This window comes from Podarcis erhardii (assembly GCF_964252035.2).
Source record: "Podarcis erhardii genome assembly, chromosome: Z".
Lineage (NCBI taxonomy): Eukaryota > Metazoa > Chordata > Lepidosauria > Squamata > Lacertidae > Podarcis > Podarcis erhardii.
This window is the reverse complement of record NC_138504.1, coordinates 4,694,732-4,722,528: the sequence shown is the minus strand read 5'-3', so window position 1 is coordinate 4,722,528 and position 27,797 is coordinate 4,694,732. Positions and strand designations below refer to the sequence as shown.

The 27,797-nt window shown below is 43.8% G+C and overlaps 1 protein-coding gene across 1 annotated transcript in view; it reads right to left on the bottom strand.

Annotated features, from left to right (window-relative positions):
• Positions 1-27,797, bottom strand: part of LOC309334146 (transmembrane 9 superfamily member 2-like) — a 60,310-nt gene that overhangs the window by 26,220 nt on the left and 6,293 nt on the right. The window contains exons 2-10 of the mRNA XM_081848293.1: positions 22,639-22,706; positions 21,862-21,955; positions 20,771-20,898; positions 20,413-20,542; positions 14,541-14,668; positions 8,081-8,192; positions 6,684-6,763; positions 5,345-5,453; positions 1,592-1,724 (exon numbers count right to left, since the gene is read on the bottom strand). Of these exons, the coding sequence (XP_081704419.1) occupies positions 1,592-1,724; positions 5,345-5,453; positions 6,684-6,763; positions 8,081-8,192; positions 14,541-14,668; positions 20,413-20,542; positions 20,771-20,898; positions 21,862-21,955; positions 22,639-22,706 (982 nt within the window). The remainder of the gene's footprint in view (positions 1-1,591; positions 1,725-5,344; positions 5,454-6,683; positions 6,764-8,080; positions 8,193-14,540; positions 14,669-20,412; positions 20,543-20,770; positions 20,899-21,861; positions 21,956-22,638; positions 22,707-27,797) is intronic.

Genomic DNA, 27,797 nt, shown 5'->3' with positions numbered 1-27,797 from the left:
TATAAATAAATTATTATTATTATTATTATTATTATTATTATTATTATTATTATTATTATTATTATTATTATTTTGCAGTTTAAAACAAGTTATTTAATTATTTCCTGTGCCACACTTGTACACAGTTGTGGGGAGATAGCAGCTCTCCAGCATTTCAGGCCGGGGGTGGGGGGAGTCTTGCAGCCCTGTCTAGAGACATGAGGGGGCCTTCTGCATGCAAAGAAGGTGCTCTACCATCGAAATAAGGCCCTCCCCTCACCCACCAAGCTTTTGAAAGGGGTGAGGAACCTGTGGGTCTCCAGATACCACTGGACTGCAACCTGTGTCAGCCCTGACCAATGGCCACAGCAGCTGGGGCTAATGGGAATTAGGAGCCCAGCAAACTTTTGGAAGGCCAGAGGTTCCCCATCCCAGTTTTAGAACAGCTTTATGTCCTGTGGGGAATCCTTTCCCCATGAGAATCACCTGACAAGGAAGACCCACCGCAGGACATGTTCACAGGCAAATGCATGGGAGCACTAGACAGCCTCACTGAACTGCTGGGATGGCTCGGTTGGCGAAGCACAGGGCTGCAAATCTCCAGGTTGCGGGGTCGAGCCCTACTCTGGACAAAAAATATTCCTGCATTGCAGGGACTAGATGACCCTTGGGGTCCCTTCCAACTCTACCATTCTGCAGTTCAAACTGAGGGTGCAGATGATCAGTATTGATAGCATGGCTTCTTCTGAAAGGGAAAGCCAGCTTTTCAGTACTGATCCTCCCAACCAAAGAACCCTTGGCAAGCTCCCAATGAAAAGAACCATGGAATTGTAGAATTGGAAAGGACCCTGGCAGCCATCTAAGTCCAACCCCCTGCAATAAAGGAATCTCAGCTAAAGCTCAGTTTCCTGAAACAACAAACAACGAAATACTCTGCCTTAGAAAACTGTACCATTCCTGTCTTTCTTTCTTTTGTGTGTGTGAGGGAAGGGTTGCAGCTAAGCAGTACAGAGCGTTTGCTTTGCACAAAGAAAGCCCCAGGTTCAACCCCGTAGCATCTTCAAGTAGGACTGGGTATGCCTCCACCTTAAGCCCCTGACAGTCAGTGTAGACAATGAAGCTAGATGAAACAATGGTCTGACTTGGAATAAGGCATCCTCCTAGGTGACTAGTCCTCAAGATCTCAATTGGTTTTGTGACTACTCAGCTCCACTGTGCATAACTGTAGGGTGATGAGCTTACACAATTTTTTTTAAAAAAATCTTTTCTCCTGATGGCTACAGCTGCTGCCTCAAAGTATCTGTCTTCCCAGGGGCAGCTGTCCCCAGGTTTACACGGGGTGGAATTGGATATGCAAAACAGGCAGCACAAGAACACACAGGAAGGTGCCTTATTCAGAGTTGGACCACTGGTCCATCTAGCTCAGTTCAGTGAACACTGACTGGCAGCAGCCACTGACAATCCTTGTAGACAATGTTGAGCTAAGTGAACTCAAGGTCTGACTCGGCATAAGGCAGGTAAATATTAATAATATTGGTAATAACATAAACACACAGAAAGCCAGTATTGCATAAATAACGATGATGATTTCAGCCAACCTCCTGCTACTTACATAAGGTAATAAATGTCATTATGAAAATCTGCGTCCCTTGCCCCAGGAAGACAGAGAGCAGCATGCCCTTCCTGGGAGGCCTAAACACATCTCCATGGACCAGCTTCCACCCAAACTCCTCCTGGGCGTCCTCCTGTAATAACATCTCTTTATTAGGCATACATCATGCAACAGTGAATTAGTACAAGCCAGACGTGAAATTCACTTTCCTAGCCTGATTATCTTCCAGGTTTTGTTTCTGAAGGGGACTAATTGCATCAGCGTTGTTACTCACTGGTTTTACAACTCCCTAATGGACTGCTGGTTGGGGGTGGGGGATTTGCGTGTGCAGAGGGTATAGATATATTAAGAAACGCTTATCTTGAGCAGGAGAAACAAACATTAACATGCTTAGCTAGAGAGCCGCAATGTTAATTGATATTAAACAAAAGATCATGTTCAATTTAAGTGGTATCGCGAGCACTCAACGCATTTATCCATCTTTGTCGTCTGTTGCCTAACAAGCCAGTTTCAAATCTGACATGAAAGGAAAGGAAATACCATGCCACAAAACCAAGGCCTAGGTTCTATCAGGTGTCAACTCCTGTGGTTTCCACACACTATAGGCTGGCACTATAGGGAGCAACAAGGCAGTGGAATAAAACATGAAATCAAAAACACTGTTCCAATTCAAAGATGCTGTTCTGCACCCCCAACACTGCTGAAGCATTCAATTCCCTCTTTTTCATCTGGGGTTAGTTACTGCACCAATGTGACCAAATGTTAGCTTAAGTTCTCTAAACAGATCTTCGTGGCAGAATACTCCTCCCCAAAACAAGTCACCCCTCTTTTCAGTCCATATTGTTAACATCCTTAACTTTTCTTCTTGTTCCCTATGGGAACAAAGGTTCATGGCAAAGGTTTAGTGGCAAACTCCCTTTTCCAAGCTCAAAAATTCCTTTCAAATCAAACATTGTGCAATGTATCTCAAAGCACTCAGCAATGGGCATCTCCATTTCTGTCCAGTTAACAAAAGCCAGTCTAGAAAAAGGAGGTGCCAATACTCACTTAAGAAATACTTGAGCACATATTTTGCTGAGCCTCCATGATGAGATAGCTCAGGGGAAATTATTTTTAATATTTTTAAAGGGTTGTTCTGATACTGTTAAAAAAAATGTGTTTCTAAGATGCCCCAATGAAGGCAATTCATCTTTCCAAAATGCACTGGGAGAAATAAAACACATTGGCAGTTTGCAAACATGTTTTTATTTCTCTGTGTTTCCACCTGCAGCAATGCATACATGTGATACACCACATATGTTCATGGTGTATGCTATCTTTTTTTAATGGTGTATGCTATCTAAAGGCAAGGGAACCATGCTTGCTTCCCTTCAAAACGACAGTTCCAGTCAAAAACAAGTACATCAGAATTTCAATCAAATAAAATTCATTTTCTTAATCAACTGAGATGCATTCAGTCAGATGAGAACCCCACGTCAAAATACCAGGAGTCCTCTACGCGCCAAAACAGAGGGTATTACCTATCTGGTGGAATTAAAGAAAATGAGGTGAACATTTTGGACTCATCCACACAACTTGCTTACTGAGCATCTGTCCATATTTGCTGATCAGCAACTGGTTTGACTGGAGGCCTTTCTGGGAAGTGTGTGTTAGTCAACAAGCTATTCTGAGAGTAACTCCTCTTTCTCTAACAAATTTGCAGTTGGGGAAAAACAATGAAATAGAATCTCAGTAACTTTTCTTCACTTCCCTATCATTACCAATGCAAGCTACATTCCTTATTGAAACGTGGCCTGGAAATTGTTTCTTGCCCTCTGCAATCTTGTTCCTGCACTAAACAAAGACACTTTAGGTAGGGAAAACTTTAAGAAGGATGTTGACAAGCTGGAAGGTGTGCAGAGGAAGGAAACCAAGATGATCAAGGCTCTGGAAACTAAGCCTTATGAGGAGCGCTTGAAGGAGCTGGGTATGCTTAGCCTGGAAAAGAGAAGACTGAGAGGAGATACGACAGCCATCTTCAAATATCTCAAAGGCTGTCACCTGGAAGAGGGAGCAAGCTTGTTTTCTCCTGCTTTGGAGGGTAGGACTCAAACCAATGGCTTCAAGTTACAAGAAAGGAGATTCTGACTAAACATCAGAAAGAACTTTCTGACGGTAAGAGCTGTTTGACAATGGAACGGTCCCCCACTGGAGGTTGTGGGCTCTCCTTCCTTGGAGGTTTTTAAGCGGAGGTTGGGTGGCCATCTGTCATGGATGCTTTAGCTGAGATTCCTGCATTGCAAGGGGTTGGACTAGATGACCCTTGGGGTCCCTTCCAACTCTAAGATTCTATGATTCTAGGTACTCAGGCACCCAGCAATTCTTCCACCCTCCAAAGGTGGGCACTTTCCACAGAAGGGTGTGGTGGGACACATTCTATTCTATGTAACCTTGGTTGGAATCTTGGGAGCCAAATACCTAGGAAGCTGAAAGAAAAAGCTTCTATGGGGTTGGTTAAGAATATAAGTTTAAGGTTCCCCAACATACGAGATTTAGGTGTCTAAATCACTGCTCATGCAGCATATCTGGGAAATTTAAGCCATGATTAAACTCCTCCTGCAAAGAGACAATGCAGCAAAAAATATTTTCCCTAGAAACCTGAGACATAGAAAGTTCTTGCCGCACCAACACTGCTGCCTTTAAAGCTTGATAGTGTCTTGCCAGAGAAGAAATCAAATTACCTAAGCAAAGCATGAGAGCTGAGCCCCTGATTTGTTTCATATGAAGCAAGGCACTCCTCACCTTGGGAAAGCAGGATTTTTGTAAGGCTGTTCATTACTTCCAAATGACAGCTGATGGAAAGTCTGTATTTTGCAGACTTTTGTTTTAATTAGCTAAGTAAATACGGCCTATTTGCTTAAAGTTTTAAGAGCTCTTCACTGAGGCGGCCACAGGAGCCACTTCCCAAGCAGACCACCCCTAGCTTTCTAGTGAGCCGCTGGGAAAATGGAAAGACAAAGGAAAGCAAGAAATGCCTGGCCTTTAGGAACATGGCTCCCAAGGAAGGCAACAAATGGTTGCTGCAGAAGGGGCAAGAGTTCCTCTGTCACCTCCCCCGCAGCTCTGCATCATCTGTTCTCCTTCTCCCACAAGACTAGAACTTGGGGTCTTCCAGTTAAGCTGAATGTTGGAAGATTCAGGGCAGGCAAAAGGATGTACTTCTTTCACGGTGCAACTATGGAATTTGTTCTCCCTAGGGGTAGCCATGGCCACCACCTTGTATGTCTCTAAAAGACTGGAGAAATCAATGTAGGTCAAGGCAATGAATGGATGGTAGCCATATTGCCTAGGTTCCACCTCCACTGTGGAAGGCAGGATGCCTCTGAATACCAACTGCTGGGGATCAAAATTGGTGAGAATTGATGTTGCACTCATGTCCTGCTTGTGGGTGTCCCAGAGGAATCTTTCTGATCACTGTGAGAAGAACAGGGTGGTGGACTAGGTGGGCCTTCGGCCTGGCCCAGCAGAGATCTTTTTGTGTTCTTGTGTTAAGGTAGGGAGCAAAGTGCCCATCTTTTCTTTCCAGTGTTGCAACAGTTACAGAGGCACATCTTGCCCTCAACCGTGAAAGAGGACTGCTATGCTAGCCTCCAGACTTCACAAACCTACTCAGAATCCCCCTTGCTCCAAGGGGCCTTGCAGCACCGGCACATTAGTACAGCTCTGCCCCACCCCTCCATTTCAGAACTTAAAAAGGCACCCCATTTTACTTACCGAGGAGTCAATCTGGTTGTATCTTGCAATATCTTTATGCAAAGTCCTCAGAAGGATCATGGCAACCATTCCAGACAAGAAGAGCACAATTACAAGGGAATTCATTATGCTGCAAAAGTGAAAAGCAAACTCAAGAGATAGTAAACCGATCCCATGTGGCATCAGACACAATTCTTAAGTCTATGATGTGGCACTGAACACTCAAGTCCAGGGCAGGTGATCAGTGGCAAAACTAGCAGCACTGAAAAAGTGATTAGAAACTTTAAATAGGATTAAATAGTCAAAACTGAACACGGGACGGTGCTATGATGAACTGCTTGATGAAAAGTATTTTAGGTTGGGTTTTAGGTGTTGCCCTGAAATCTCCGGGCAGGACTGGGAAAGACTCACGACTGAAACCCTGCAGACCTGCTTTATGATAGGCTCTTATAATATTTGACCTATGCCTTATAACACTACACTAAGCATTTCATGATTAAAATATATATATCAGAAGCACACGTGCATATGAACTTCTTGCCCCTTTGAACTCCGACACAAACCATGATTTGCACTAAACAGAGTTTACATTCTAACCCATGAAGTGGGTTTCCAAGTACAGATAAGCCAGAGTTTGGTCATTTCGCCTCCAGCTGCACATTGCAGATGGTATCTCAAACATCAGACACCAAGGGCAGAGCAACTTCCCAAACCATAGTTTGTTGGTTTGGATGTGAACAGCAAGCTACAGTTTTTCTTCAGCTGTGGTTTCCAAACATAGTATCAGATCCTAGTTTGTGGCCATTTACAAAGTATGGTATGTCAGGTGATATTTGTTCAGATGTAACAAACCACAGTCTGATTTTTCAAACTGTAGTTTAATGGTTGATACACGCTTACTTTGCACTGTGTGCCTCAAGACTTTATCATCATATTTTTTTTAAAGGCGAAGGGGGAACTCAATCCATATTCACTGTGAGCTTTTTTCCTTAACAGTAAATACTAACTTCAGAGATAAAACTCCAAAGCAAATCACATGACAGCATTAAAACAATGTGATCAACTGTAACATCTCAGAAATTCTCTGAAACGAGAAGATAAAAGTAAAATGTGCCGATTGCTTTTCTTCAGGATACAGAAGGCACATTCTTTGCATGAAACACAATACTTCGAGCAGCTCCCAAGAGGGCCAGTCCTGAGGAAAGTAAGTCCACAAATGAAAACATGAGACGTTGGCTGGCTTGAATGCTAGCTGCCTTCTTTCTAACCACAAGTTCCAATTCCCAAAAAATAAAGCAAGATTCAGATCTTCCAAGTTTTGCTGCAAGCTATTTCTTTCAGAACTTTCAACATCTCTTACCTAAACCACTGGATGTTGGTATGGGGCATGGATTCCAAGATGTAGTCCCATCTCGAAGCCCACTTAATATTGTTGTTCTCCTGCATGGAAAAAGTATGAGATGAACAATGGAGCACTTCTCAGAAAACAAGTCTTCATACATTTAATTATCACTGGCTAAACTAACCCATTGGGTAAGCTAACCTGGGAGTAGGTGCAACTGTGTCTGTTAGCACCAGAAAACAAACCACTAGCTGTAACCAAAAGCTAAAAGGAGGTCTCAATCCATGTGCTCAATAAATGTCCTTTTCTATAGCAAGGAATGTGCAATGGTGCTGCATAGAAAAGTCTCTGATTGATAGAAGGGGGGGCAGTACCTGCATATACTGAGTTCAGTGTGGACACTACAGCTACTGGTGCAAGGTGATTTACCTGTAAAAGCAGATACTCCCACAGGGCACAACACATCTTGTGCTTTTTAATAAAGTTAACGTTACATACCCAAGTTAAATTAAGTCTTCTTAAAAAGCCAAATATTGACAGGCAGTTCATTCATGTTGTCAAATTAAGAGGACCGAGTGGCTCAATGGAATGGTAACAGGATACAGAAGCTTGCACTTCAAGGTCATGGGTTCAAGTCACATTCCATTGGGAAGGAAAAATGAAAGTTGTTAGCCCATGACGGCCATTTGGCTGCCTGGGCAAAAGCTAGCTAATGGTCTCCGCCGACTTCCTTGCAATACAGGTGTCTTGCATCACAAAAACCTAACTTTAATTGCCACCCTTTGGAGTTAGTCTCAACACAGCTATTGGGATTGGAGCGGATATGGAAATCAAGCTACTAAGCCCTCTCTGCAGTTGACCATGCTGTGTCATATTCAATCAGGACTCTCCTCTAAGCAGGCTGTCAATCAGTCGTTCAGTGCCAACACCAACTTTTCATTAAGAGATTAAAGCAGAGTCATTCCTTCCACCCCAATTTGGATCAGCAACTAAATGCGTGCTCAATATAGGCTAAGCAACTAGAAGAGAAGGAATTGTTCCTTTGTGACGAAAAGGCTCCCAATCTCCCTTAGAAAAAAATCCAAGGTTATTATTGGATAGCACATGGTATATATTAATAATAATCATGAAAAACAAGATCTATTTAGAGAAATATCAATCAACTATTTATGTCATTTGTAACTGAGTGCAGTGTATATTTACGTGTTCAACTGTGGGATGTTTGTACGATTACTTATACTTCCAAAAAAAAAATAATGAACTACGTTAAACAACTTATAGGGGTTTCAGGCTAAATAGACAGCTAACTCTGAATTTAAAGTAAGTACCCAGGTTGCTCCCCCACTGCCTATAAAAACTGATAATCTGAAACATTTTAAGAAATTATAGCTGCAAAACATCTCTCTTGTACTTACTTCAAATTTCACAGAGTAACTGTAAATCAGATTCAGCTTGCTGTTAAACTCTGCAGAGATTTCCATGGGGGGGCCTTCACAAGACAAATTGTTTATATCCGTTTGTTTATAACTACAAAGATAAAATATAGTTTTATCACACATGATGATGCAAGAACCTTCGTTGCAATTTTTACAGATTCACTGGCATAGTGTTAAATGTTTTCGTTTTTCTGAATCAATTTACCTGAAGTGCCAAGTGTTCTTCAGAATCCAGAGACATTTTGTGAATTAAACGCACATTGCAAAAACTTCCCCATGAACAAAAACAATGAATATGGCTTCTGAGCACAAAAACAAGTCTGAATGTAAACTCCAGTGTTGTTTGGGGGCTTATTCCTTCAAACCACAAGCTAGCTTTATGCACCAGCCCCAAAATGCAGGGTCATAACACATGCTACTTCCCCCCCCTCCAAAAAAAGTTTATTAATATTAGTATTAGATACACTCCACGTAAGAGGCCAAGAACCAGGCATTCCAGCATACATGCCAGGTATAATATGATCATTTCACAATTGTCCCCCACACTATGTTGACTAATTCAAGATGGGTAGCCATACGCAAGCTGAAGAAAGTGAGATCCAAGAGGATCCGCAGAATCAAGAGCAGCATTATAAGGTTAAGGGCCACTTTGCAAGTTACCAACTATCAATTTTTCCTTAAGAATACGGACATTGCTATGTTATGAAGTACCAGCATCCCCTCCCACCCAGCACAACCCAAGAATACATAAGACAGCTATTGCACAACTGAGGAACCTTGAGCACCCCAGATGTTGTGGGACTACAATTCCCAACATCCCATACCATGCTAACTATAAGTATAGGAACATAATGGCCCATCCAGTCCAGTATCCTGTTCTCAGAGTGGCTAGCCAGATGCCCATGGGAAGCCAAAATAAAAACTCAAGCACAAGAGCATTTCCCCCTCCTGCATTTTCCAGCAACTGATATTCTAGCTGTGGAGGCAAAGGACGGATGCAACTGAAGGGCCACAAGTTCTCCATCCCTGATGTATCAGCTGCTTTGTTGTGATAATTACAGTGGAAAAGGCACTTGAGCCATTTTTCATGTATGACAATTGAAAGCAGCCTGCGGAATTTACTTCTGCAAGAAGACTGGGAACAGATCCCAAAGCAAAGGAACAGATCCCCAAAGCATAGGAATACAACTTGCAATTTATTTATTTATGTAGAAGAATCTGCAGTGAACAAAGCAATGGGAAGACATTTAAGTTACCCTGCAACTATGAATTCAAAGGGCAGCTTTTAAAATTATTATTTCAAGTCCAGGTGAGTTTTGCAACAACTTTCATGTTGTGTGAACCTAACAATTTGCAATGTGAGAAAAAAGAGGTCTGGACACCCTGAATAATCTGCAACTGACTCATTGTGCCCCAGTTACAACACCTGCCCATAAATTGGGGGTTTCTAAACCTGAAGGTATGCCCACTGAAGAGGTAAATGGGATTGAAATCTTAGGATTCCCTAACAAATAAGAGAAGTATTAATATCCACATATTAATTCCATGCAAACAACTCAGCCTAAGGTTGTTAGATTTACCATGAACAGAGCTCACGTACTTCTAAAGAGCAATACAGCTGGGAAAGGGTTCGTAAGATGCAACTTTCACCATCCCTGCAGTCCTGTAGAAAAAGCAACACCCATGGAGCTGCTTCTGACATCAGAGAGTTGTCAGAAGGGAAAGGAAATGACCATGGTAGAATCTGGACCACGTGGCTCCTAATGCGCATTACCCATCCCTATCTGGTATGTAGTTCACACCCCTTCCCCGTCATTCTGGGAAGGAGCTTCAAGACACAGGAAGCAGACCAACTAGAGGGGCCGGGAGAACAGAGCAGAGTTTAACCTAAGGAGGCTACTCTTGAGGCTGAGCCCTAGAAACAACACTCTCACAACAGTCCTCCAGGAGTTGTGGGTCAGCACCGACAGCCTGGGAACAGCTACTATGAGAGCTCTTTTGGACCCATTATACACTTACAGATTTCAAGCCTCTCAGTTAATGTTTTGCTGCCAGTTATTTCCTTGAAATAGCTGTAAAACAAAACTGGCCAATTTTATTTTTATTTTTAGCCAAGCAGCACATGAAAGTGGAGGGTGTGACCACTCCACAATCTTGCACGCACATTCTCATGACACACGTACAGCCCACCCTCCTCAGCTGACACATGCAGATTGGCTGGGGGGGAGATATTGCCCCCACCACCATTTTTGATCTGATGATTGGGGTATCTGCATTCCCACCAGGGCACAGAACTTTGTCCAACCAGCATTGCATCTAATTTATTTTTGATGCTGCTTCCAAAACTGGGGAGCCAGAACATGGTATAAGGCAGCTTTTCATGCTCCTGGTTCAGCTTGCTCAGGATTGTCCACAATGACTGGCAAATGGTATTCCAGAATTTCGGACACGGAGCATCCCCAGCTCAACCTGGAAACACCAGGGACTGAACATGACACATTCTGCTTGCAAAGCACTGTCACTGAGCTATGGCCCTTTCCCAGTTTGCTGGGGTGTTGGATCAAACAGTTGAATACCTCCCCACTGCTGTTTAATGCTAGGTTTCCAGAATGCAGAGCTTAAAAAAATAAAAGCTATCTTCATTGAGATTTGAGAAGCCTTACAAGATGCAACTCCATCCACATTTTGCCAGCAGTGCCCTCCCACTACTTGCAGAGCAGGTTCAATGCCACTGACAGCAACACAGAAGAAACACAGACCAGGTCAAGCTCAACTCCAAAGGAAAGGGCTAACTTTTTCACTCTAACCCATCTTCTTCCCTTGAAGCAAAGTAGATCAGTACTCTTACAAGGAACTATAGGACCACCTAATGGAGGGAGAAAAGATTGCAGGCATTGCAGGTGAAGCAACCCGTATTTTCAAGCACCTCGAACCATTCTCTTACAATATATCTTCAGACTACATGTGGCAGCAAATATCAGTTTTGTGATGATAGATAGATAGATAGATGATAGATAGATAGATAGATAGATAGATAGATAGATAGATAGATGATAGATATTGTAGATACACACAGACAGAATGTGTTTCAACCTCTTTTTGAGCACAAAATCTCACGGTGCCTCCCATAAAGACAAACACTAGAGAATGAGAGATGGGTAGAAACAAGGCAGTGAAAGAAAACTTAACTATGCCCCCTTGTGGAATGCATTACCCCAAAACAGTTATCACAAGCCATTCAGGAGAGCAGTGGTTCCCAAACCCGTTTTTTCCCCACCTGAAAATTGCTGAGACTCTTGGTGGATCACTTCATGATTTTTCTGCCTTGTTGTAGCAATCATAATGAGCTGTGCTAAAGGCTGTGTGGTTTTTAATTGCATTTTCGAAGCTTCTCTTCCTTCTTATATAATGCATTTGGATGCATTCCATAGATTTCAGATTGCAATACAATAAGAGAAATAAAATAAGCAATCGAAAATACCATTAGAAATCAATACGAGTATTTGGTGCAACATGCTGGTTGACTGACCAAACCCAAAGAGCGCTTGCTATTGGTTCCTCATCATCCTGGAAAAAAGGGAGAAGTGGAGTGGCACGGGATTCTGTGTCTTTATAAACAACTTGAACAAAGGAATTGAGGGGATGCTCATAAAACTTGCAGATGACACCCAACTGGGAGAAGTAGCTAATGCCAAAGATGAATCCCAGATTGGAGTTTGGAGAAATGGGCCAAAACTAATAAAAATGAATTTCAATAGGGATAAATGAGGTTCTGCACTCAGACAGGAGGAACCAGCAACACAAATATAAGATAGGGGACACCTGGATTGCCAGTAGTACAAGTAAAATGGATCTAGGGGTTTTAGTAGACCACAAGTTTCACATGAGCCAACTGTGTGATAAAGCAGCAAGACCACCCCCATCATTCTGCCCGGACACTGAGATCCAGCGCTGAGGGCCTTCTGGCGGTTCCCTCATTGCGAGAAGTGAGGTTACAGGGAACCAGACAGAGGGCCTTCTCGGTAGTGGCGCCCACCCTGTGGAACACACTCCCTTCAGATGTGAAGGAAATAAGCAGCTATCCTATCTTTAAAAGACACCTGAAGGCAGCCCTGTTCAGGGAAGTTTTTAATATTTAGTGCTGTACTGTTTTTAACACTTGATTGGGAGCCGCCCAGAGTGGCTGGGGAAACTCAGCCAGATGGGCTGGGTATAAATAATAAAAAAAAATTATTATTATTATTATTATTATTATTATTATTATTATTAACAAATCAAAAGCTTCTAGAACACAATGTAGGATAAGCTTAAAAAAATGTTTAACTTTATGAAAAATACAGAAGCTTTTCTACTAGGGATAACAGACACAGGCATAGCAAGAGAAGATCAGAAAATATTCCTCTATGCCACAGGAGCGGCAAGGATCCTAATTGCCAAAAACTGGAAAAAAGAAACTGGGCCAACAAAAAAGGAATAAACTGTTAGAGTATATTGAACTGGCTAGATTAACAGAGACCACACTAGAGATCACACTAAAGTTTCAAAAAGCAAGGGGGAAATGCAGAGAACACTTCACAAAACAGTGCCCTAAAATGCATACCTAGATTTGTTTTGATTAATGTCTGCAGGAGACTTTGTGGATATTTAAAGTTATAATTAGAAAAATCTTAAGAATTAATCATAAAGGACACAGTTTATAAGAAGTAAATAAGGAGGCCAGATGCAGGATAAAGTAAGTCTTCTATTTGGTTGTTTGTATTGTTGTATGTTATGTTCACTGTATGTTATGTTCACGTTTAATGTGTATTGGGGGGTGAGGGGTTGTGTTATGTTGTAAATAAAATTCCAGTTTTTAAAAAAAAAGCAGCAAGAAAAGCTAATGCTCTTCTAGGCTGCCATCAACACAAGTCTAGCATCCAGATCAAGATACTGCTCTATTCTGCATTGGTTAGACCACACCTGGAGTGCTGTATCCTGTTCTGGGCACTTCAGTTTACAGATATTGACAAGCTGGGCAATCAAGATGATTGAGGGTCTGGAAACCAAGCCTTATGTATGAGAAACAGTTGAGGGAATTTGGTATGTTTAGCCTGGATAAGAAAATACTAAAAAGAGATATGATTACTATCTTCCAACATCTAAAGGACTGTCACACGGAAAACAGAGCAAGCTCGGAGGGTGGGACATAATCCAAAGGCTTCAAGCTACAAGTAAGAAGATTGCAACTAAACATCCTGGAAGAATTTTCTGACAGCAACAGCTGTTGGACAGCAGCATGGTCTCCCATGGGAGAATGTGGACTTTCCTTCTTTGGAAGTTTTTAAGCAGAGGTTGGATGGCCAGCTTGGATGCTTTAGCGGAGATTGCAGGGGGTTGGCGTAGATGAACCTTGGGATCCCTTTCAACTCTACAATTCCACAATTCTCTAATGAATGTGCTGTCTCCCACCTTCAACCACAAATCCACAGGCACAGCACAGACCACCTGAACGACATTGAGGGTCCAACAGTGGTCCACAGATCACAGTTTTAAGAACCACCACTGTACGGTAAATTCAAATCTTACATCCGTTGAGCAGATTTGAACAGGATAAAGAGTGTTTTGAGTCTGCACTTCCTTAAGGACAGATTTTAACAGATTCAGTATCCAGCATAAACGGGAAAGCAAACATATATATGGGTAAAGAACAATGCAGGAGCACAAAAAGTGGAATGCTCCCAGGGACCTCTCACCGCCTCCTTAAAGCCTGAGTAGACTCTCTGAATGCAAAGGGTTGAAGGAAAAATAAATAAATGGAAAGCAGGAAACTGTGGGCTTCCCCTACTCTCCATTTCTTTAATATTCCCCACCTGCGAAAGGTCGGGACTGCATAAGAAAGCAGGTGCATGTTGCAGGCTTCTTGTACTGCTTAGCACCCCAACACCAAATAGAGCAGGTAACCAAAACGGAACTCAGTATGAATAGTATCTGTCAGGGAAGAGTTAGAAGTTTCCAGTTTCTCAGAGGGAGAAAGCATTCCCCAAGGGGGGAAGGAGAGCAGTGAATCTAATAGAAGGGAGCAAGAGGAACAACAGGGAGGGACCGGCTGTTCCCAGGAAAGGCCAGGGATCAGTTCTAGCTCAGATTGGGAGGAGGGGAGATACAGGCCAGCTCTAGCCAGGAGGGTAGGAAAAAGAGGGGGAAAACAAAGGGAAGGGCACGTTCGACATTTTGAGGGTGGCTGGTCATGGAGAAGCAGAGCTCAGAAGGTATCTGAAAGAAGTGACTCTGAGGAATAATATTTAAGAACCGTTTATAAGATTATTTTGTTAATACACAATAAAAAGTTATAAAAGAACAAGAAGCGTTTGTGTGGTGATCTGAAGAGGACAACAACCAGGCCTGACAGTATCTGCCTGTCAACTGACATGCTGTAAATTGTCAAGTGCCCAGCAGTTACCTTTTGGGTTCCAGGCGAGCTGTAACCAGGCGAGCTCCAAGCCAGTTCTCATTCTGCGCACTGTGGTACGTGATCGTAATATCAACGTGGTTGAAAAGATAGTAGGTATTCTTCTTGTTGAACTCAGACTGGGGGTGTAGGGGAGAGAAATAGAGCCATTAAATGCCTAAAAGAATTTATTATTATTTTCAGTATTATTTATTCAATTTTTAAAATATAGCTTAATTTTTTTAATAAAAAAGAAGAATCCCAAGAATTTTAGGAATTCACCCCTCATGGAGCTACAATTCCCAGCACCCAGAACAAACTATAGTTTCCAGGATGCTTCAGAAACAGTCATGCACTTTAAATGTGTGGTGTATCTTGTGTCTGTATCTTGTGTGGATAGATCCAACCTTTGGAGTCGCACTGAAGGTTCAAGGAAATCAGAAACAAGTTCAGGAAACACAGATGCTTTTCTTGGGAGTGGAATAGGAAGCACTACCCATTTCATTCCCTGTACACACTTCTCCTCCATTCAACTGTTCAGGCTCTACTTTTTCATGCACCTCCAGCGTTACCCAATAATGCACACTGTTAATTTCCAATGCAATATGTAAAGCAGCCCTTTGTTTCTGGTATATAAAGGGTGGGCTTTGGAATAGTGGCTGCAGTTCCTCTAAGAGAACAATGGCCTTTTCCAGGCTAATGCAATAAAGCTAATGACTCTGGGAAGTCTGCTGTAGAATCTTTGGGAAGAGAAATGACAATTTCAGAAAGCTGCTTCAAGTACAGTGGTACCTCTGGTTACGTACTTAATTCGTTCCGGAGGTCCGTTCTTTAGCTAATGGGGCCTCCCGCTGCTGCCGCGCTATTTCTGTTCTCACCCTGAAGCAAAGTTCTTAACCCGAGGTACTATTTCTGGGTTAGCGGAGTCTGTAACCTGAAGCGTATGTAACCCGAGGTACCACTGTACTTTATATTATTATTATTATTATTATTATTATTATTATTATTATTATTATTATTATTTTAAAAACCTACTTTGGAGAATGAGTCTCTCAATCTCTGAAAACCTACTGACAAATATATTTAATTACACTCTCACTACTTGGCGCTGGTTATCTGCTGTTTACTTTTCATGGACGCAGCTCCAAAGCAAAGGGAAAAAAATGCACTCAACTATCCTTGCAAATTAAACTTTTAGTATACATCCGCATCAATGTGTTCCCCTGTGACCATCACTGATTGCTTTCTTGGTCCTATGCCTTGTTAATAATAATAATAATAATCTGCAATAATATCTTTATAGCCAATGAAATTTGCCACTGTACAAAGAGACATTAAGCAGCCCTTTCTTCCTGTAGATATTCCAATGCCCAGCAATACCTACTGAGAATTCTCCTGCAAGACCTGAACCATCATCGCCTAATTCTCACATTACTTCTGGGCACGTAATGCATACTCTGGGATGGGCAGAACAACACACAGGAGCAAACAACACAGCATCTGAGCTAGCCATGGAATCAAAACTGCTTTTCTATTTTCCGGCCAAACTGTTCCCAAGTGAAAGCGCTGGGAAAGTGAAATGTAGCTCTGCTCAGATATTTTAGGTCAACCAGAGACACTCTGGCTGTTTTAGACAGATGTTTTAGATATCAGTCATGTTGGCTGCAGCTGATGCCAATATCCAGAGGGCACCAGACTAGCAAAGGGTGGTTTTGGTTCCATGATGGAGCGAGCTTTGAACACCTAACAGATCATCTCATTCCATATAGACCCCAATCAAACCCTGTGTTGCAGGAGAGGGAATCCTGCAGTTACCATCTTATCAGGAGGTCTGTTCTGTACCATATTGTTAATTGACCTATTATGTGGTGACGCCTACCCTTTGGGCCTTTTTCCCATTGCATATGAGACAGGTACTGTCTCTGTTGTCTTTGAGGTGCTTGTTGAGGACTTACCTCTTTCACCAAGCCTTCTAAGTGGAGTTTTGTTATCTCAGTTGGCATCTCTGTCAGATTTGAAACTGATTTTACATTATTATTTAACTGTATTATATGCAAAAAAAATTATTTTATATATGTAACTGTTTTACATGATTTTACAGTACTGTGGTACCTCGGTTTAAGAACAGCCCTGTTTACGAACAATTCGGTTTACGAACTCCGCAAAACCAGAAATAGTGTCCCAGTTTGCGAACTCTACCTCCGTCTAATAAACGGAAGCCGAACAGAAGAAGGGCACCAGGGATGGGAGGCTTCATTAAGGAAAGTGTGCCTCGGTTTAAGAACAGTTTCGGTTTAAGAACCAACTTCCGGAATGGATTAAGTTCGTAAACCGAGGTACCACTGTACTGTAAATTGCTTTGAGGTCCTTCATAGGAAGCAATTCTTAAATGCAATAGTAATGATCGTGATAGGAACATGGGAAACTGCCTTATACAGAGTCAGACCATTGAGTCCATCTAACTCAGCACTGCCTACACTGGCTGGCAACAGGTCACCAGGGTTCAGGCAGCAGTTTCTACCAACCTTACCTGGAGATATCGGGGATCGAACCTGTGACCGTCTGCATGTGAAACAGATGAGTTATTGTCATTTCCAGCTGAGTTACAGATGCTGGTATTCTCTTGTATACTTTCTTTTATCTTGTAATCTGTAGCCTACATTTATTTTTAATTCTCTTTAATTATAGGCTCTCATTGATTATTTAATTTTGGCTATGTTTAGAGCAGTGTTTCCCAACCGGTGTTCCGCGGCACACTAGTGTGCCGCGAGACGTTGCCGGGTGTGCCGTGGGTGGGAGGCTGGCGAGTCGGGCTGCTTTAGCCCCGTGCGTGCTCTCCCAGCTGGAGAGGTGACGCACGCCTATGGAGGCTCCTGCCATAGGCGCGCGTCACCTCTCCAGCCGGGAGAGTGCGCGCGGGGCTAAAGCAGCCCCCCGCGACCCTCTCCCGGCTGGAGAGGTGACGCGCGCCTATGGCAGGAGCCTCCATAGGCGCGCGTCACCTCTCCAGCCGGGAGAGCACGCACGGGGCTAAAGCAGCCCCCCGCGACCCTCTCCCCGCTGGAGAGGTGACGCGCGCCTATGGCAGGAGCCTCCATAGGCGCGCGTCACCTCTCCAGCCGGGAGAGCACGCACGGGGCTAAAGCAGCCCCCCGCAACCCTCTCCCCGCTGTAGAGGTGACGCGCGCCTATGGCAGGAGCCTCCATAGGCGCGCGTCACCTCTCCAGCTGGGAGAGCACGCACGGGGCTAAAGCAGCCCCCCGCGACCCTCTCCCCGCTGGAGAGGTGACACGCGCCTATGGCAGGAGCCTCCATAGGCGCGCGTCACCTCTCCAGCTGGGAGAGCACGCACGGGGCTAAAGCAGCCCCCCGCGACCCTCTCCCGGCTGGAGAGGTGACGCGCGCCTATGGCAGGAGCCTCCATAGGCGCGCGTCACCTCTCCAGCTGGGAGAGCACGCACGGGGCTAAAGCAGCCCCCCGCGACCCTCTCCCCGCTGGAGAGGTGACGTGCGCCTATGGCAGGAGCCTCCATAGGCGCGCGTCACCTCTCCAGCTGGGAGAGCACGCACGGGGCTAAAACGCAACCGTCTCCCGGCTGGAGACGCGGGGCTGGGGCGGGGGAAGCCCGAGCTTCCCCCTCCCCCAGAACGGGACCCAGAGCTCTGGGAGCTTGCGGGGCTGGGGGAGGAGGAAGCCCTCCGCCAGCCTCCAAACCATGTTGGGAGTCAGCGGGTGGGCGCGCTACGCCTCTCCCGCTGTCTCCCGAGTTTGCGGGGCTGGCGACGGGGAGGAGCAGGCTTCTCCCCCCGCCAGCCTTCTAGCCAAGTCGGGGGACAGCGGGAAGGGCGCGCTACGCCTCTCCCGCTGTCGCCCGATTTTGCGGGGCTGGCGACGGGGAAAAGCAGGCTTCTCCCCCCCGCCAGCCTTCTAACCAAGTCGGGGGACAGCGGGATGGCGGCGTTCCTTCGGAGGACGCCCGTGCTCCGCGCTGGTGTTGGCCAGCCTTGCGCACCCGGGGGATCTCCCCCCAGGAGCGCAAGGCTTGCAGGCGGCGCAGAGCACGGGGCGCCCTTCAGAGGACGCCCCGTGCTCCGCGCTGTGTTGGCAAGCCTTGCGCACCCGGGGGGGCGCGTGGGGCGCCCTGAAACAGAGGGTTCCCCATGCTGCGGACTGTAGCCTGCCGCCCGATGCGTGGGGCGCCCTGAAGCAGAGCGCCCCTCGCGCCAGGCAGACATGGGCCAGCCCCACAAGCTCGGGGGACAGTGGGGAGGCGCAGCACCGCCATCCCACTGTTCCCCGACCTGGTTTTTGGGGGGGAAATAAAGGAAAAAAAAATTTCCTTTATTTCCCCCCCAAAAAAAAAATGTAGGTGCGTCCTATGGGACGGAGCGTCCTAAAAATACGGTACTTACTATTTCATAATAAAGTAATTATAAAATACCGGTACTTTCTTTGTGTTTATTTGATGCCTATTAAAGAGAGTTACTTTATATATAGTCAATATAGGCACAGAGTTAATTTTTTAAACATTTTCTAATGGTGGTGTGCCTCGAGATTTTTTTCATGAAACAAGTGTGCCTTTGCCCAAAAAAGGTTGGGAAACACTGGTTTAGAGGGCCAAAAATTCAATCAAAATCAAGAGTCAGCAAGTGATAATCAACTGAGCCCTTCAATACACAGCTGGCAACCAGTCCAAATAAGCATGCTCAGACTCATACTTCATGACACACATTTTGTATTTCCTTCCCCCATCATATATCTTCTTAATTGTTCAGCAGGAGTTTTTGCACGTACCAACAAGGCATGGTTCAGGCATAACATTTGCACAATCAGCTAAACCACCATTTAGTGCAGGGGTTGGGGGAACTTTTTCAGTCCGAGGGCCACATTCTATCATGGGCAATATTCCAAGGGCCACATGCCAGTGGTGGGGAGGCAAACCGGATTCGTGTGGCATGCACGAGGAGGAAAGAGCCGCTGTGAAGCTTGGGCGCATACACTCCCCCTCCTACTCCACCCATGACAAGGAAGGTGATTTTTGCAGTGTGTAGTTTCGGTTTCCTAAATCTTGGCTTATCATGTAATGTAACCAAGTAACTGCAGTTTATTCCCAACTATGGTCAATGTCAAAGACAAGCCACCCATCTTGCTAAACCATGATTTAGTGTGACACAAAAACACAGCCAATGCCAAGCCACAAGAATTCAAGAGCAGCTCTGCTAGATAAGACGAAAGGCCCATCTGGTCCAACATCCTGTTCTCACCAGATGTCTATGGGAAATTTGCAAGCAGGACGTGAGCACAACAGCATCCTCTCCATGTGTGCTCCCCAGCAGCTGGCATTCTGAGCATACTCTGGAGGTGCTATGCAGTCATTGTGAGTAGAAGCCACTGACAGTCTTATAATCTATTAATTTAGCTAATCCCTTTTAAGAGCTATCCAAATTGGTGACCATTATTACATTTCGTGGCAGAGACTGCGTTTTGCTAAGCATGGTTTAGACTTCATGCCATGGTTTGTGCTCAAAAAGTGCAAGCATGCTAAAGGGTCATACTGTTTCGCTTTCCCCCGAGAATTCCCAGATGCTATCCCACACAATAGCCACTGAGGGCAGAGCAACATCCCAATCACTGTTTTCCTGTTCAGTTTTAATGCCAAGCCACTTTGTTCAAGCTCTGCTCTGCAAGCGAGCTTCATCCAATGGTTTCAAGTGGTTATTTGGTGGCCACTTCTAGACCATGGTTTGAAGGACACTGTGAGTTCAGACACTGCTCCAAGGTTTGGTCTGCATCTGAACCTTCACGGGATTCTAAAAAATGCCAGAGGTCTATATCTAATACCTTATCAGAAAACATTAAGGAAATGCACCCTGACCACTTACATTTATAGTGCAGGAATCTTTAGCTCTGCCATCTGAAGCCACGAAGCACCCAACTGGAAATCCTGGATTACAGAATTTATGTAATTCTCCAAAATCGTAACACCAAGTCACTGGCATGTTATCGATAATCCTACACAAGAAAAATTGCAAGCAGATAATTCTGTTAAGAGTCAGAAACGCCCTCGAGTTTATTGGCACATTTGCTTTTAAAATGCATTTTAGAATTGTATGTGAATTACTTCGCTCTCTTTTATGAAATCAGTATTGGATAAAATTTGGGGTATCTTTCAAATCTCAATAGACAATTTCCATTCCTTCCTTCCACAGACTGTTGATTTTGCAGAATGTATAGACTCACCAGTGATGCTGGTAATTCAACCGCATTCCTTTCTTCAAGAATTCCAGCTTGTTTTTGTCATTTGTATTCTCCGGGTCATAAGACTTCATACAGGCCACCTGACATTGTTGGTTTTTCTTAAATGTAAACTGATATAAGCAAAGAAGTGTTTTAACATTTTTACTCCATGCAGATGGAAATGACACATTTTCTTTCATTCAAAATTACACTTTTGTAATCATCATTAGACCAACCCTTAACTTAAACACCTTTATGAATTCTGTGCAGTTTTATTTTATCTTCAGTGCTCCCAAATCTTTTCCCTCCTCCTGCTCCCCCAAACACACAAACACACCCCTGTGCAAATTCCAGGTGCAATGCATGCAACCATATAGGTATTTTCAGAGAATCCTTGCTTTCCCTTTCAAAATCAAGTTTTTAATCCCTAAGCTAAAAAAGGAAAATTAATTAACTGATTTTTTTTAAATACAATTTGAAGGCCATTGAAGTTACCCCATAACAAAAAATTCTCTGGGCAGGATACAAACAAATAAATAAATAAAGTTTTAAACACAAAATGAGGGACATAAAGCCACATCTAAAGCTACTCAAAGTACAACAAGTAATAATAATAATAATAATAATAATAATAATAATAATAATAATAATAATTTATTATTTGTACCCCGCCCATCTTGCTGGGTTTCCCCACCCACTCTGGGCGGCTTCCAACAAAGACCAAAAATACACTAAAATGTCACACATTAAAACCTTCCCTGAACAGGGCTGCCTTCAGATGTCTTCTGAATGTCAGGTAGTTGTTTATCTCTTTGACATCTGATGGGAGGGCGTTCCACAAGGCGGGCGCCACTACCGAGAAGGCCCTCTGCCTGGTTCCCTGTAACCTCGCAATGAGGGAATTGCCAGAAGGCCCTCGGCCTCAAGAAAACGGCTTCAGAAAAAACAGGGGGTGGGGAACCATTTTTCCAGGTTTTTTTCAGGCCTTCCCATCTCTACTACAGACCAAAATAAACAAACCTTCAGCATTTAGCCACACACACACACACCACACACACAGAGTCATCCAAATCATACTGAAAGGTTGCATGAACCTTGTAGGGTGATGATGCTATCCGCTCTCCAAACAAGACTTGTCCAAGATTTTCTGAAGGCCTTTTTTCTTCTGCATCTTGACAAAAGTCAAAACTATGAACAAAGAAGAAGAAGGTTGTTTCCGCTTTGCATTGCAAGAGTTGCACTTATAACTAGGTTCTAATCTAAATCAAGCATGTGGTGTTCTGTTCTTTGACTACACCTCTCATCATCCCAGACCACTAGCTATGCTGGCTGGGAAAGATGGAAATTGGAGGCTGCACGTTCCACGTCCTTGCTCTAAGCTTTTTTTAATTGATGGATTATGTTGTAGATACAACACAAAACATGGTTTTCATTCATTATAGTTCTAATGCCAAACCATGATGTATATTCTTAATGTACAGGCACATCATGATTTCTGTACTAACTCTCTCCACCAGCATTCACTGAGAACCCCTTCCCAAGCAGTAGGCTCTGACAGGGAGTAACATCCCAAACCACAGTTGGTTGGTTTGGATGCAAAGTTAAACCACAGTTTGCCAAAACCATAGTTTCAAATCACGGTTTCAGGTCACTCATAAACCACCATTTGTCAGATGGTGTTGGCTAGACCCCTAAATCATCTCAAAGCCAATTCTGCCTCTATCATTTACCAGTGCAAACTATTCCAAAGAAGTTTTACCATTCAGTTGGCAATCATCTGAACACTCTGGAAATTAGATGACACTTTGCTTAAACAAACATTTTAATGGGGAAATGCAAACACTGGCTTAATGGTATCTGGGTATACTTACGCATCATATTCATATGGTAGAACTGATTCAACCGAGTCCAGTCTGTTCACAAAAAGCTCTATTTTTGACTAGAACAGAAAAGCTGATTTAGACACTTTGAGTTGAATGTAATAATCCAAGACTGAATTTTTAAAAAGTTATTAAAGAACATTAAAGCATTGTCCACACTTAACAGTTCTAAAGAAGTTATCCCAACACTGTAATCCTAAGCATGTTTACTCAGAAGGAAATCCCACTGAGTTCAATGACTCCTACTCACTAATAAGTGTACTCAGGATTTCTGCACAATGCTGTTATTCTAAGCAGGTTTAACAGGAAGCAAATCCTATTGAAATCAGTGGATCTTGTGCCCAATAAATACAGTAAGATCAGACAGTAAATTTAATTATTTCTATGTGCAATCACAATGAGTCAAGTCCAATACCTGAGTGCTTAGGAAACTGCCAAGCCAATCAGGCCCTTGGGACTCTCCCCAAGCCATGCTATGCACTCCTTAAGTGCTCATGCCTGGCTGGAATATGTGCCTTTATTTCCATGGATGGACAAAAGAGAGGCAGTGCAAGCAAATGAGGAGGCACCAGGCAGGCTCACTGTTGGAAATGCTATCCTATGTGCATACTTTACCAGCCAACCGAGCCACACCACAACCCCAGGCTCGGGATGGACAATCTAAGGATGGACAATTCTAGGCTAGGGGTGGACAATCTCTGACCTTCCAGATGCTGTCAGACTATGTCTCCCACTACCGGCCATGCTGGCTGGGTCAGATGGGAGCTGGGAGCCCAAAAAAGCATGTGGAGAGCCATAGGTTCCCCATCCCTGTTCTTCTACACAAGCAGCATCTTGCTGTATTTATTTGTGTGCTCCCACAGTTAACTCTAGCAGGTCATTCGTTAGCATTCCCATTTCAGACAGACTAATGAGCTTGAGCGATCATGTCAGAGGGACTACGCCTCTGAATACCAGCCGCTGGGAATCTCAGGGGAGCAGAGTGCTCTTGTGCTTGGGTCCCACTTGCGGGTTTCCTACAGCACCCGATCTGCCACCATGAGAACAGAATGCTGGACTAGATGAGCCATTGGCCTGATCCATCCAGCTGTGCTCCGATGTTCTTATAAGCAGAATCTTCCTTGTGGGCCCAAAGCAGAGACATAATTTGAAACTAAGTCTTCCAATCCACCTGATCATATAATGCCTCTCGTGAAACCATGATGCACAGAATTTACATTGCCATAAATCTGAAGCCAGAAGTAGCCTTGGAATAAAAGAGGGGGAAACCTCAAATAGGTGGGGGGGGGTTTTGGGGGGGGTGTCGTGTGGCTCCTTTTCCCCTGGTACCAGCACAACCAGTTACTCTCGCTGAATTGCTGTAGTAAAACAAATACAGCCTTGCTTCCTGTATCAGTAGCATACAGAGGAAATTCAGGTAGCTTATTAAAAGAAAGTAATCAAAGGAGGAACCAGGATTTTTATTCATATATTCATAAGCTGCCCTTCAGCCAAGTTTCTGAGGTGGGTAACAAAAAACAAGATAAAACACATAAAGATAGTAGGTGACAATGCTTTAAAAACATGTATTAAAATATTCAGTTTCTTAAAGAACCGATTGCTACAAATAATTATTTAAATTCTTAAATTAGTCTATGTAAGGGGGAGAGAGAAGGTAAAGAAGCCCATTCCACCAACTCTGCTGAGACACCTGAAACTTTTGGTTCCTCCTCTCCCTAAACAGTTTCTCCTTTTCACCTGATCCTTACAAAAGCTCTGTAACTAAAAACTAGCACCTGAGTGTGCTCCCCCCCATCCCTTTTCTTACTGAACTGCGTCCTTTACAATGAATGCCTGAATGCTGGCCTTGTTATCAATCTTTGTAAGCTGCTTTGGAAGACTTCTCCAGCTGAAGAGCAAGGGGAAACACTTCAAATAAATAAATATAGCAATGATTAAGGAACGCCACAAGGCTTCACGACAGAGACAAGATGCAAACCAAGGAGTACCAGATTCAGTCTCTCAGCAACTACACTACCTCTCTCACTTAACAGCCTGGCCACTGCCATCCATGTCCAGGTAACCTCCAGATTGGATTACTGCAATGTGCTCTATGTGGAGCTGCCCTTGAGGTCAATCTGGAAACTGCAGCCAGTGCAAAATGCAGCAGCTCCTTCACTCTCTGCAGCAGAGTATCCCCATCACGTTATGCTGCTGCTGAAAAAGTTGCACTGGCAGATAATCAACTCCACAGGAAAGCTCAAAGTGCTGGCTTTGAAGTACACAGTCTCATACAGCTTGGGACAAGGATACCTAAAAGACCATCTCATCCCTTACATGCCCAAGCCATCACTGCATTCTGCAAAAGAGGGCATCCTGCAGATAGCATCCTTTCAGGAGGGCTATTTTGTGCAATGTCAGTCAGGCCTTTAGTGTGGTGGCACCTCCCCTTTTGGAACTCACTCCCATTACATCTCAGACAGGCACTTTCTCTATTGCTTTTTTGGCACCTACTTGCTTCTTCAAACAAGCCTTCCAAGTGGAGGCTGTTATCCCAGTCAGTGCCTATACTGAATCTGAAATAGTTTTTATATAATGCAACTGCTTTATATATTGCTGCAAAAGTTGGATGCCACCACCCCTCACTCTCAGCTGAGTGGTAGCAAGATTCCAGGAGGTTCCAAGAACTCAAACAGGATCTGTGTTTCTTTGAGAATCAAGACACAGCACAAGCTGTCTTGGCTTTAAGAAATATGACATTCACATATTTACACCCAACTTTGGTTGGAGGGAGTCCAGACCTTACAGTTTCTTCTTTTACTTCTTTGGCAATCACTCCTTAGCCAAGTAAGATTGTCTTCCATGAACACAATCTTAACAGTGAGCCCATAACTGACCGTGGAGGCCAATTCTGGATGCACACGTCCTTCCACAGTGGTGATATAGGTTTCTGAGTTCAAGCGTCTTCAAAGTCCATGACATCTTTGGTAAAGTCTGTTCTCCAGCTGGAGCACTTGTAGGCCAGTGTTTCCCAATTTTCGCTATTTATACTACATTTCTTTAGATTTACCTTCAGAGAGACTTTATACCTCTTTTGTTGACCACCAGCACTGTGCTTTCCATTTTTAAGTTTGGAATAAAGTACTGTAGTTGCTTTGGAAGATGATAATCAGACATCCAAACAACATGACCAATCCAACAAAAAAGCAATGTTGAAAAATCATTGCTTCAACAGTGGTGATCTTTGCTTCTTCCAGTACACTGATATTAGTTCGCCTGTCTTCCCAAGTGATGTATAAAAATTTTCAGGGACACCATTGATGGAATCTTTTTGAGGAGTTGGAGATGGCATTTATAAGTGGTCCATTTTTCACAAGCATACAGTAGTACAATAGCTTTGTAAACAAGCATTTTGGTTTCCCTGCAAATGTCCCGATCATCAAACACTCTGCACTTCAATCAGGAGAAAGCTGTGCTTGGCTTATCCCCAGCTAGCTGTGTAAAGCTGCCTGGGCTTGTGATCCTAAAATGCTTGACTTTTTAATTAACCAAACCTTGCTTCCTTTATGAACTTATGAGTTTGCTCAAATTCTAGCTCTTTACTACATCTAGAGCAGGGGTCAGCAAACTTTTTCAGCAGGGGGCCGGTCCACTGACCTTGTGGGGGGCAACACTATATTTGGGGGGGGGGCGGAATGAACAAATTCCTATGCCCCACAAACAACCCAGAGATGCATTTTAAATAAAAGCACACATTCTACTTGTGTAAAAACACCAGGCAGCCCCACAAATAACCCAGAGACGCATTTTAAATAAATGGACACATTCTACTCATGTAAAACACGCTGATTCCCAGACCACCCATGGGCCGGATCCGGCCCCCGGGCCTTAGTTTGCCTACCCATGATCTATTCTAGAGGTTATGGCAAGTCTCCCCCTCAACCAAACTCATAGCAACATGTTCTTACCAAATTGTGAAACCACTTTGAGATGTTTCACAGGAAGCAACTGATAAATAAAATAACAATAGCAATAATAACAACAGAGCTGTGTGAGGTAAATTAGGTTCAGAAAAGGGCAACCAAGAGCAATTCCCCTATGAAGAGAAGGTGACTTTTGCAACTTTTTAGTTTAGAGAAAAGGCAAGAGCTGACATGATCGAAGTGTATAAAATTATGAATGGCATAGAGCAGTGATGTCCAACTTGTCAGCCGCAATCGACAGGTAGATCCCCGGGTGATAGCGGTCGATCGCAGGATCCTTATTGATTGTGGGATTAAAAGCAATGTATAATGAATGTTTCCGCCCCCTTCACTCTGTCCCTACGTCGTGTCATAAGTGCGATCCTTTTTAGTCTTCTTCCAACGTTAGTCGGCTTCATTGTTTTGGGCAGTTGCTAGCTTCGTAGTTAATGGTTAGCCTTCCCCCCTTTAAAAAAGCTCAACAACTTTTGCCTCTCTCAGTTTTTTTTATACTGGGAGTATAAAGTCTCTCGGGAGCTGGATGTGCCTGTCATAGAAGAAGTAGCTAGACTTTCTGTCAGGCCTGGTTGTTGTCCTCTTCAGATCACCACACAAACGCTTCTTGTTCTTATATAACTTTTTATTGTATATTAACAAAATAATCTTATAAACAGTCCTTAACTATTCTTCCTCAGAGTCACTTCTTTCAGATCCCTTCTGAGCTCTGCTTCTCCGTAACCAGCCACCCTCAAAATGGCGGAGGCGCCTTTCCCTTCGCTTTCCCCCCTCTTTTTCCTACCCTCCTGGCTAGAGCTGGCCTGTATCTCCCCTCCTCCCAATCTGAGCTAGAACTCAACCCTTGCCTTTCCTGGGAACAGCCGGTCCCTCCCTGTTGTTCCTCTTGCTCTCTTCTATTAGATTCACTGCTCTCCTTCCCCCCTGGGGGAATGCTTTCTCCCTCTGAGAAACTGGAAACTTCTAACTCTTCCCTGACACTTTCTTCCTCTCTCATAACACTAAAAGTCGGAAGATTCAGGATAGATAAAATGCTTCTTCACGCAGCACAGTTAAACTATGGAACTAGTTCCCACAGGAGGCAGCGATGGCCACCAACTTAGAAGGCAATAAAAGAGGATTGGACAAATTCAGGATAAGTCTATCAGTTGCTCCACCCCCACAGTTGGAGGTAATAATTAATTATTCCAGATA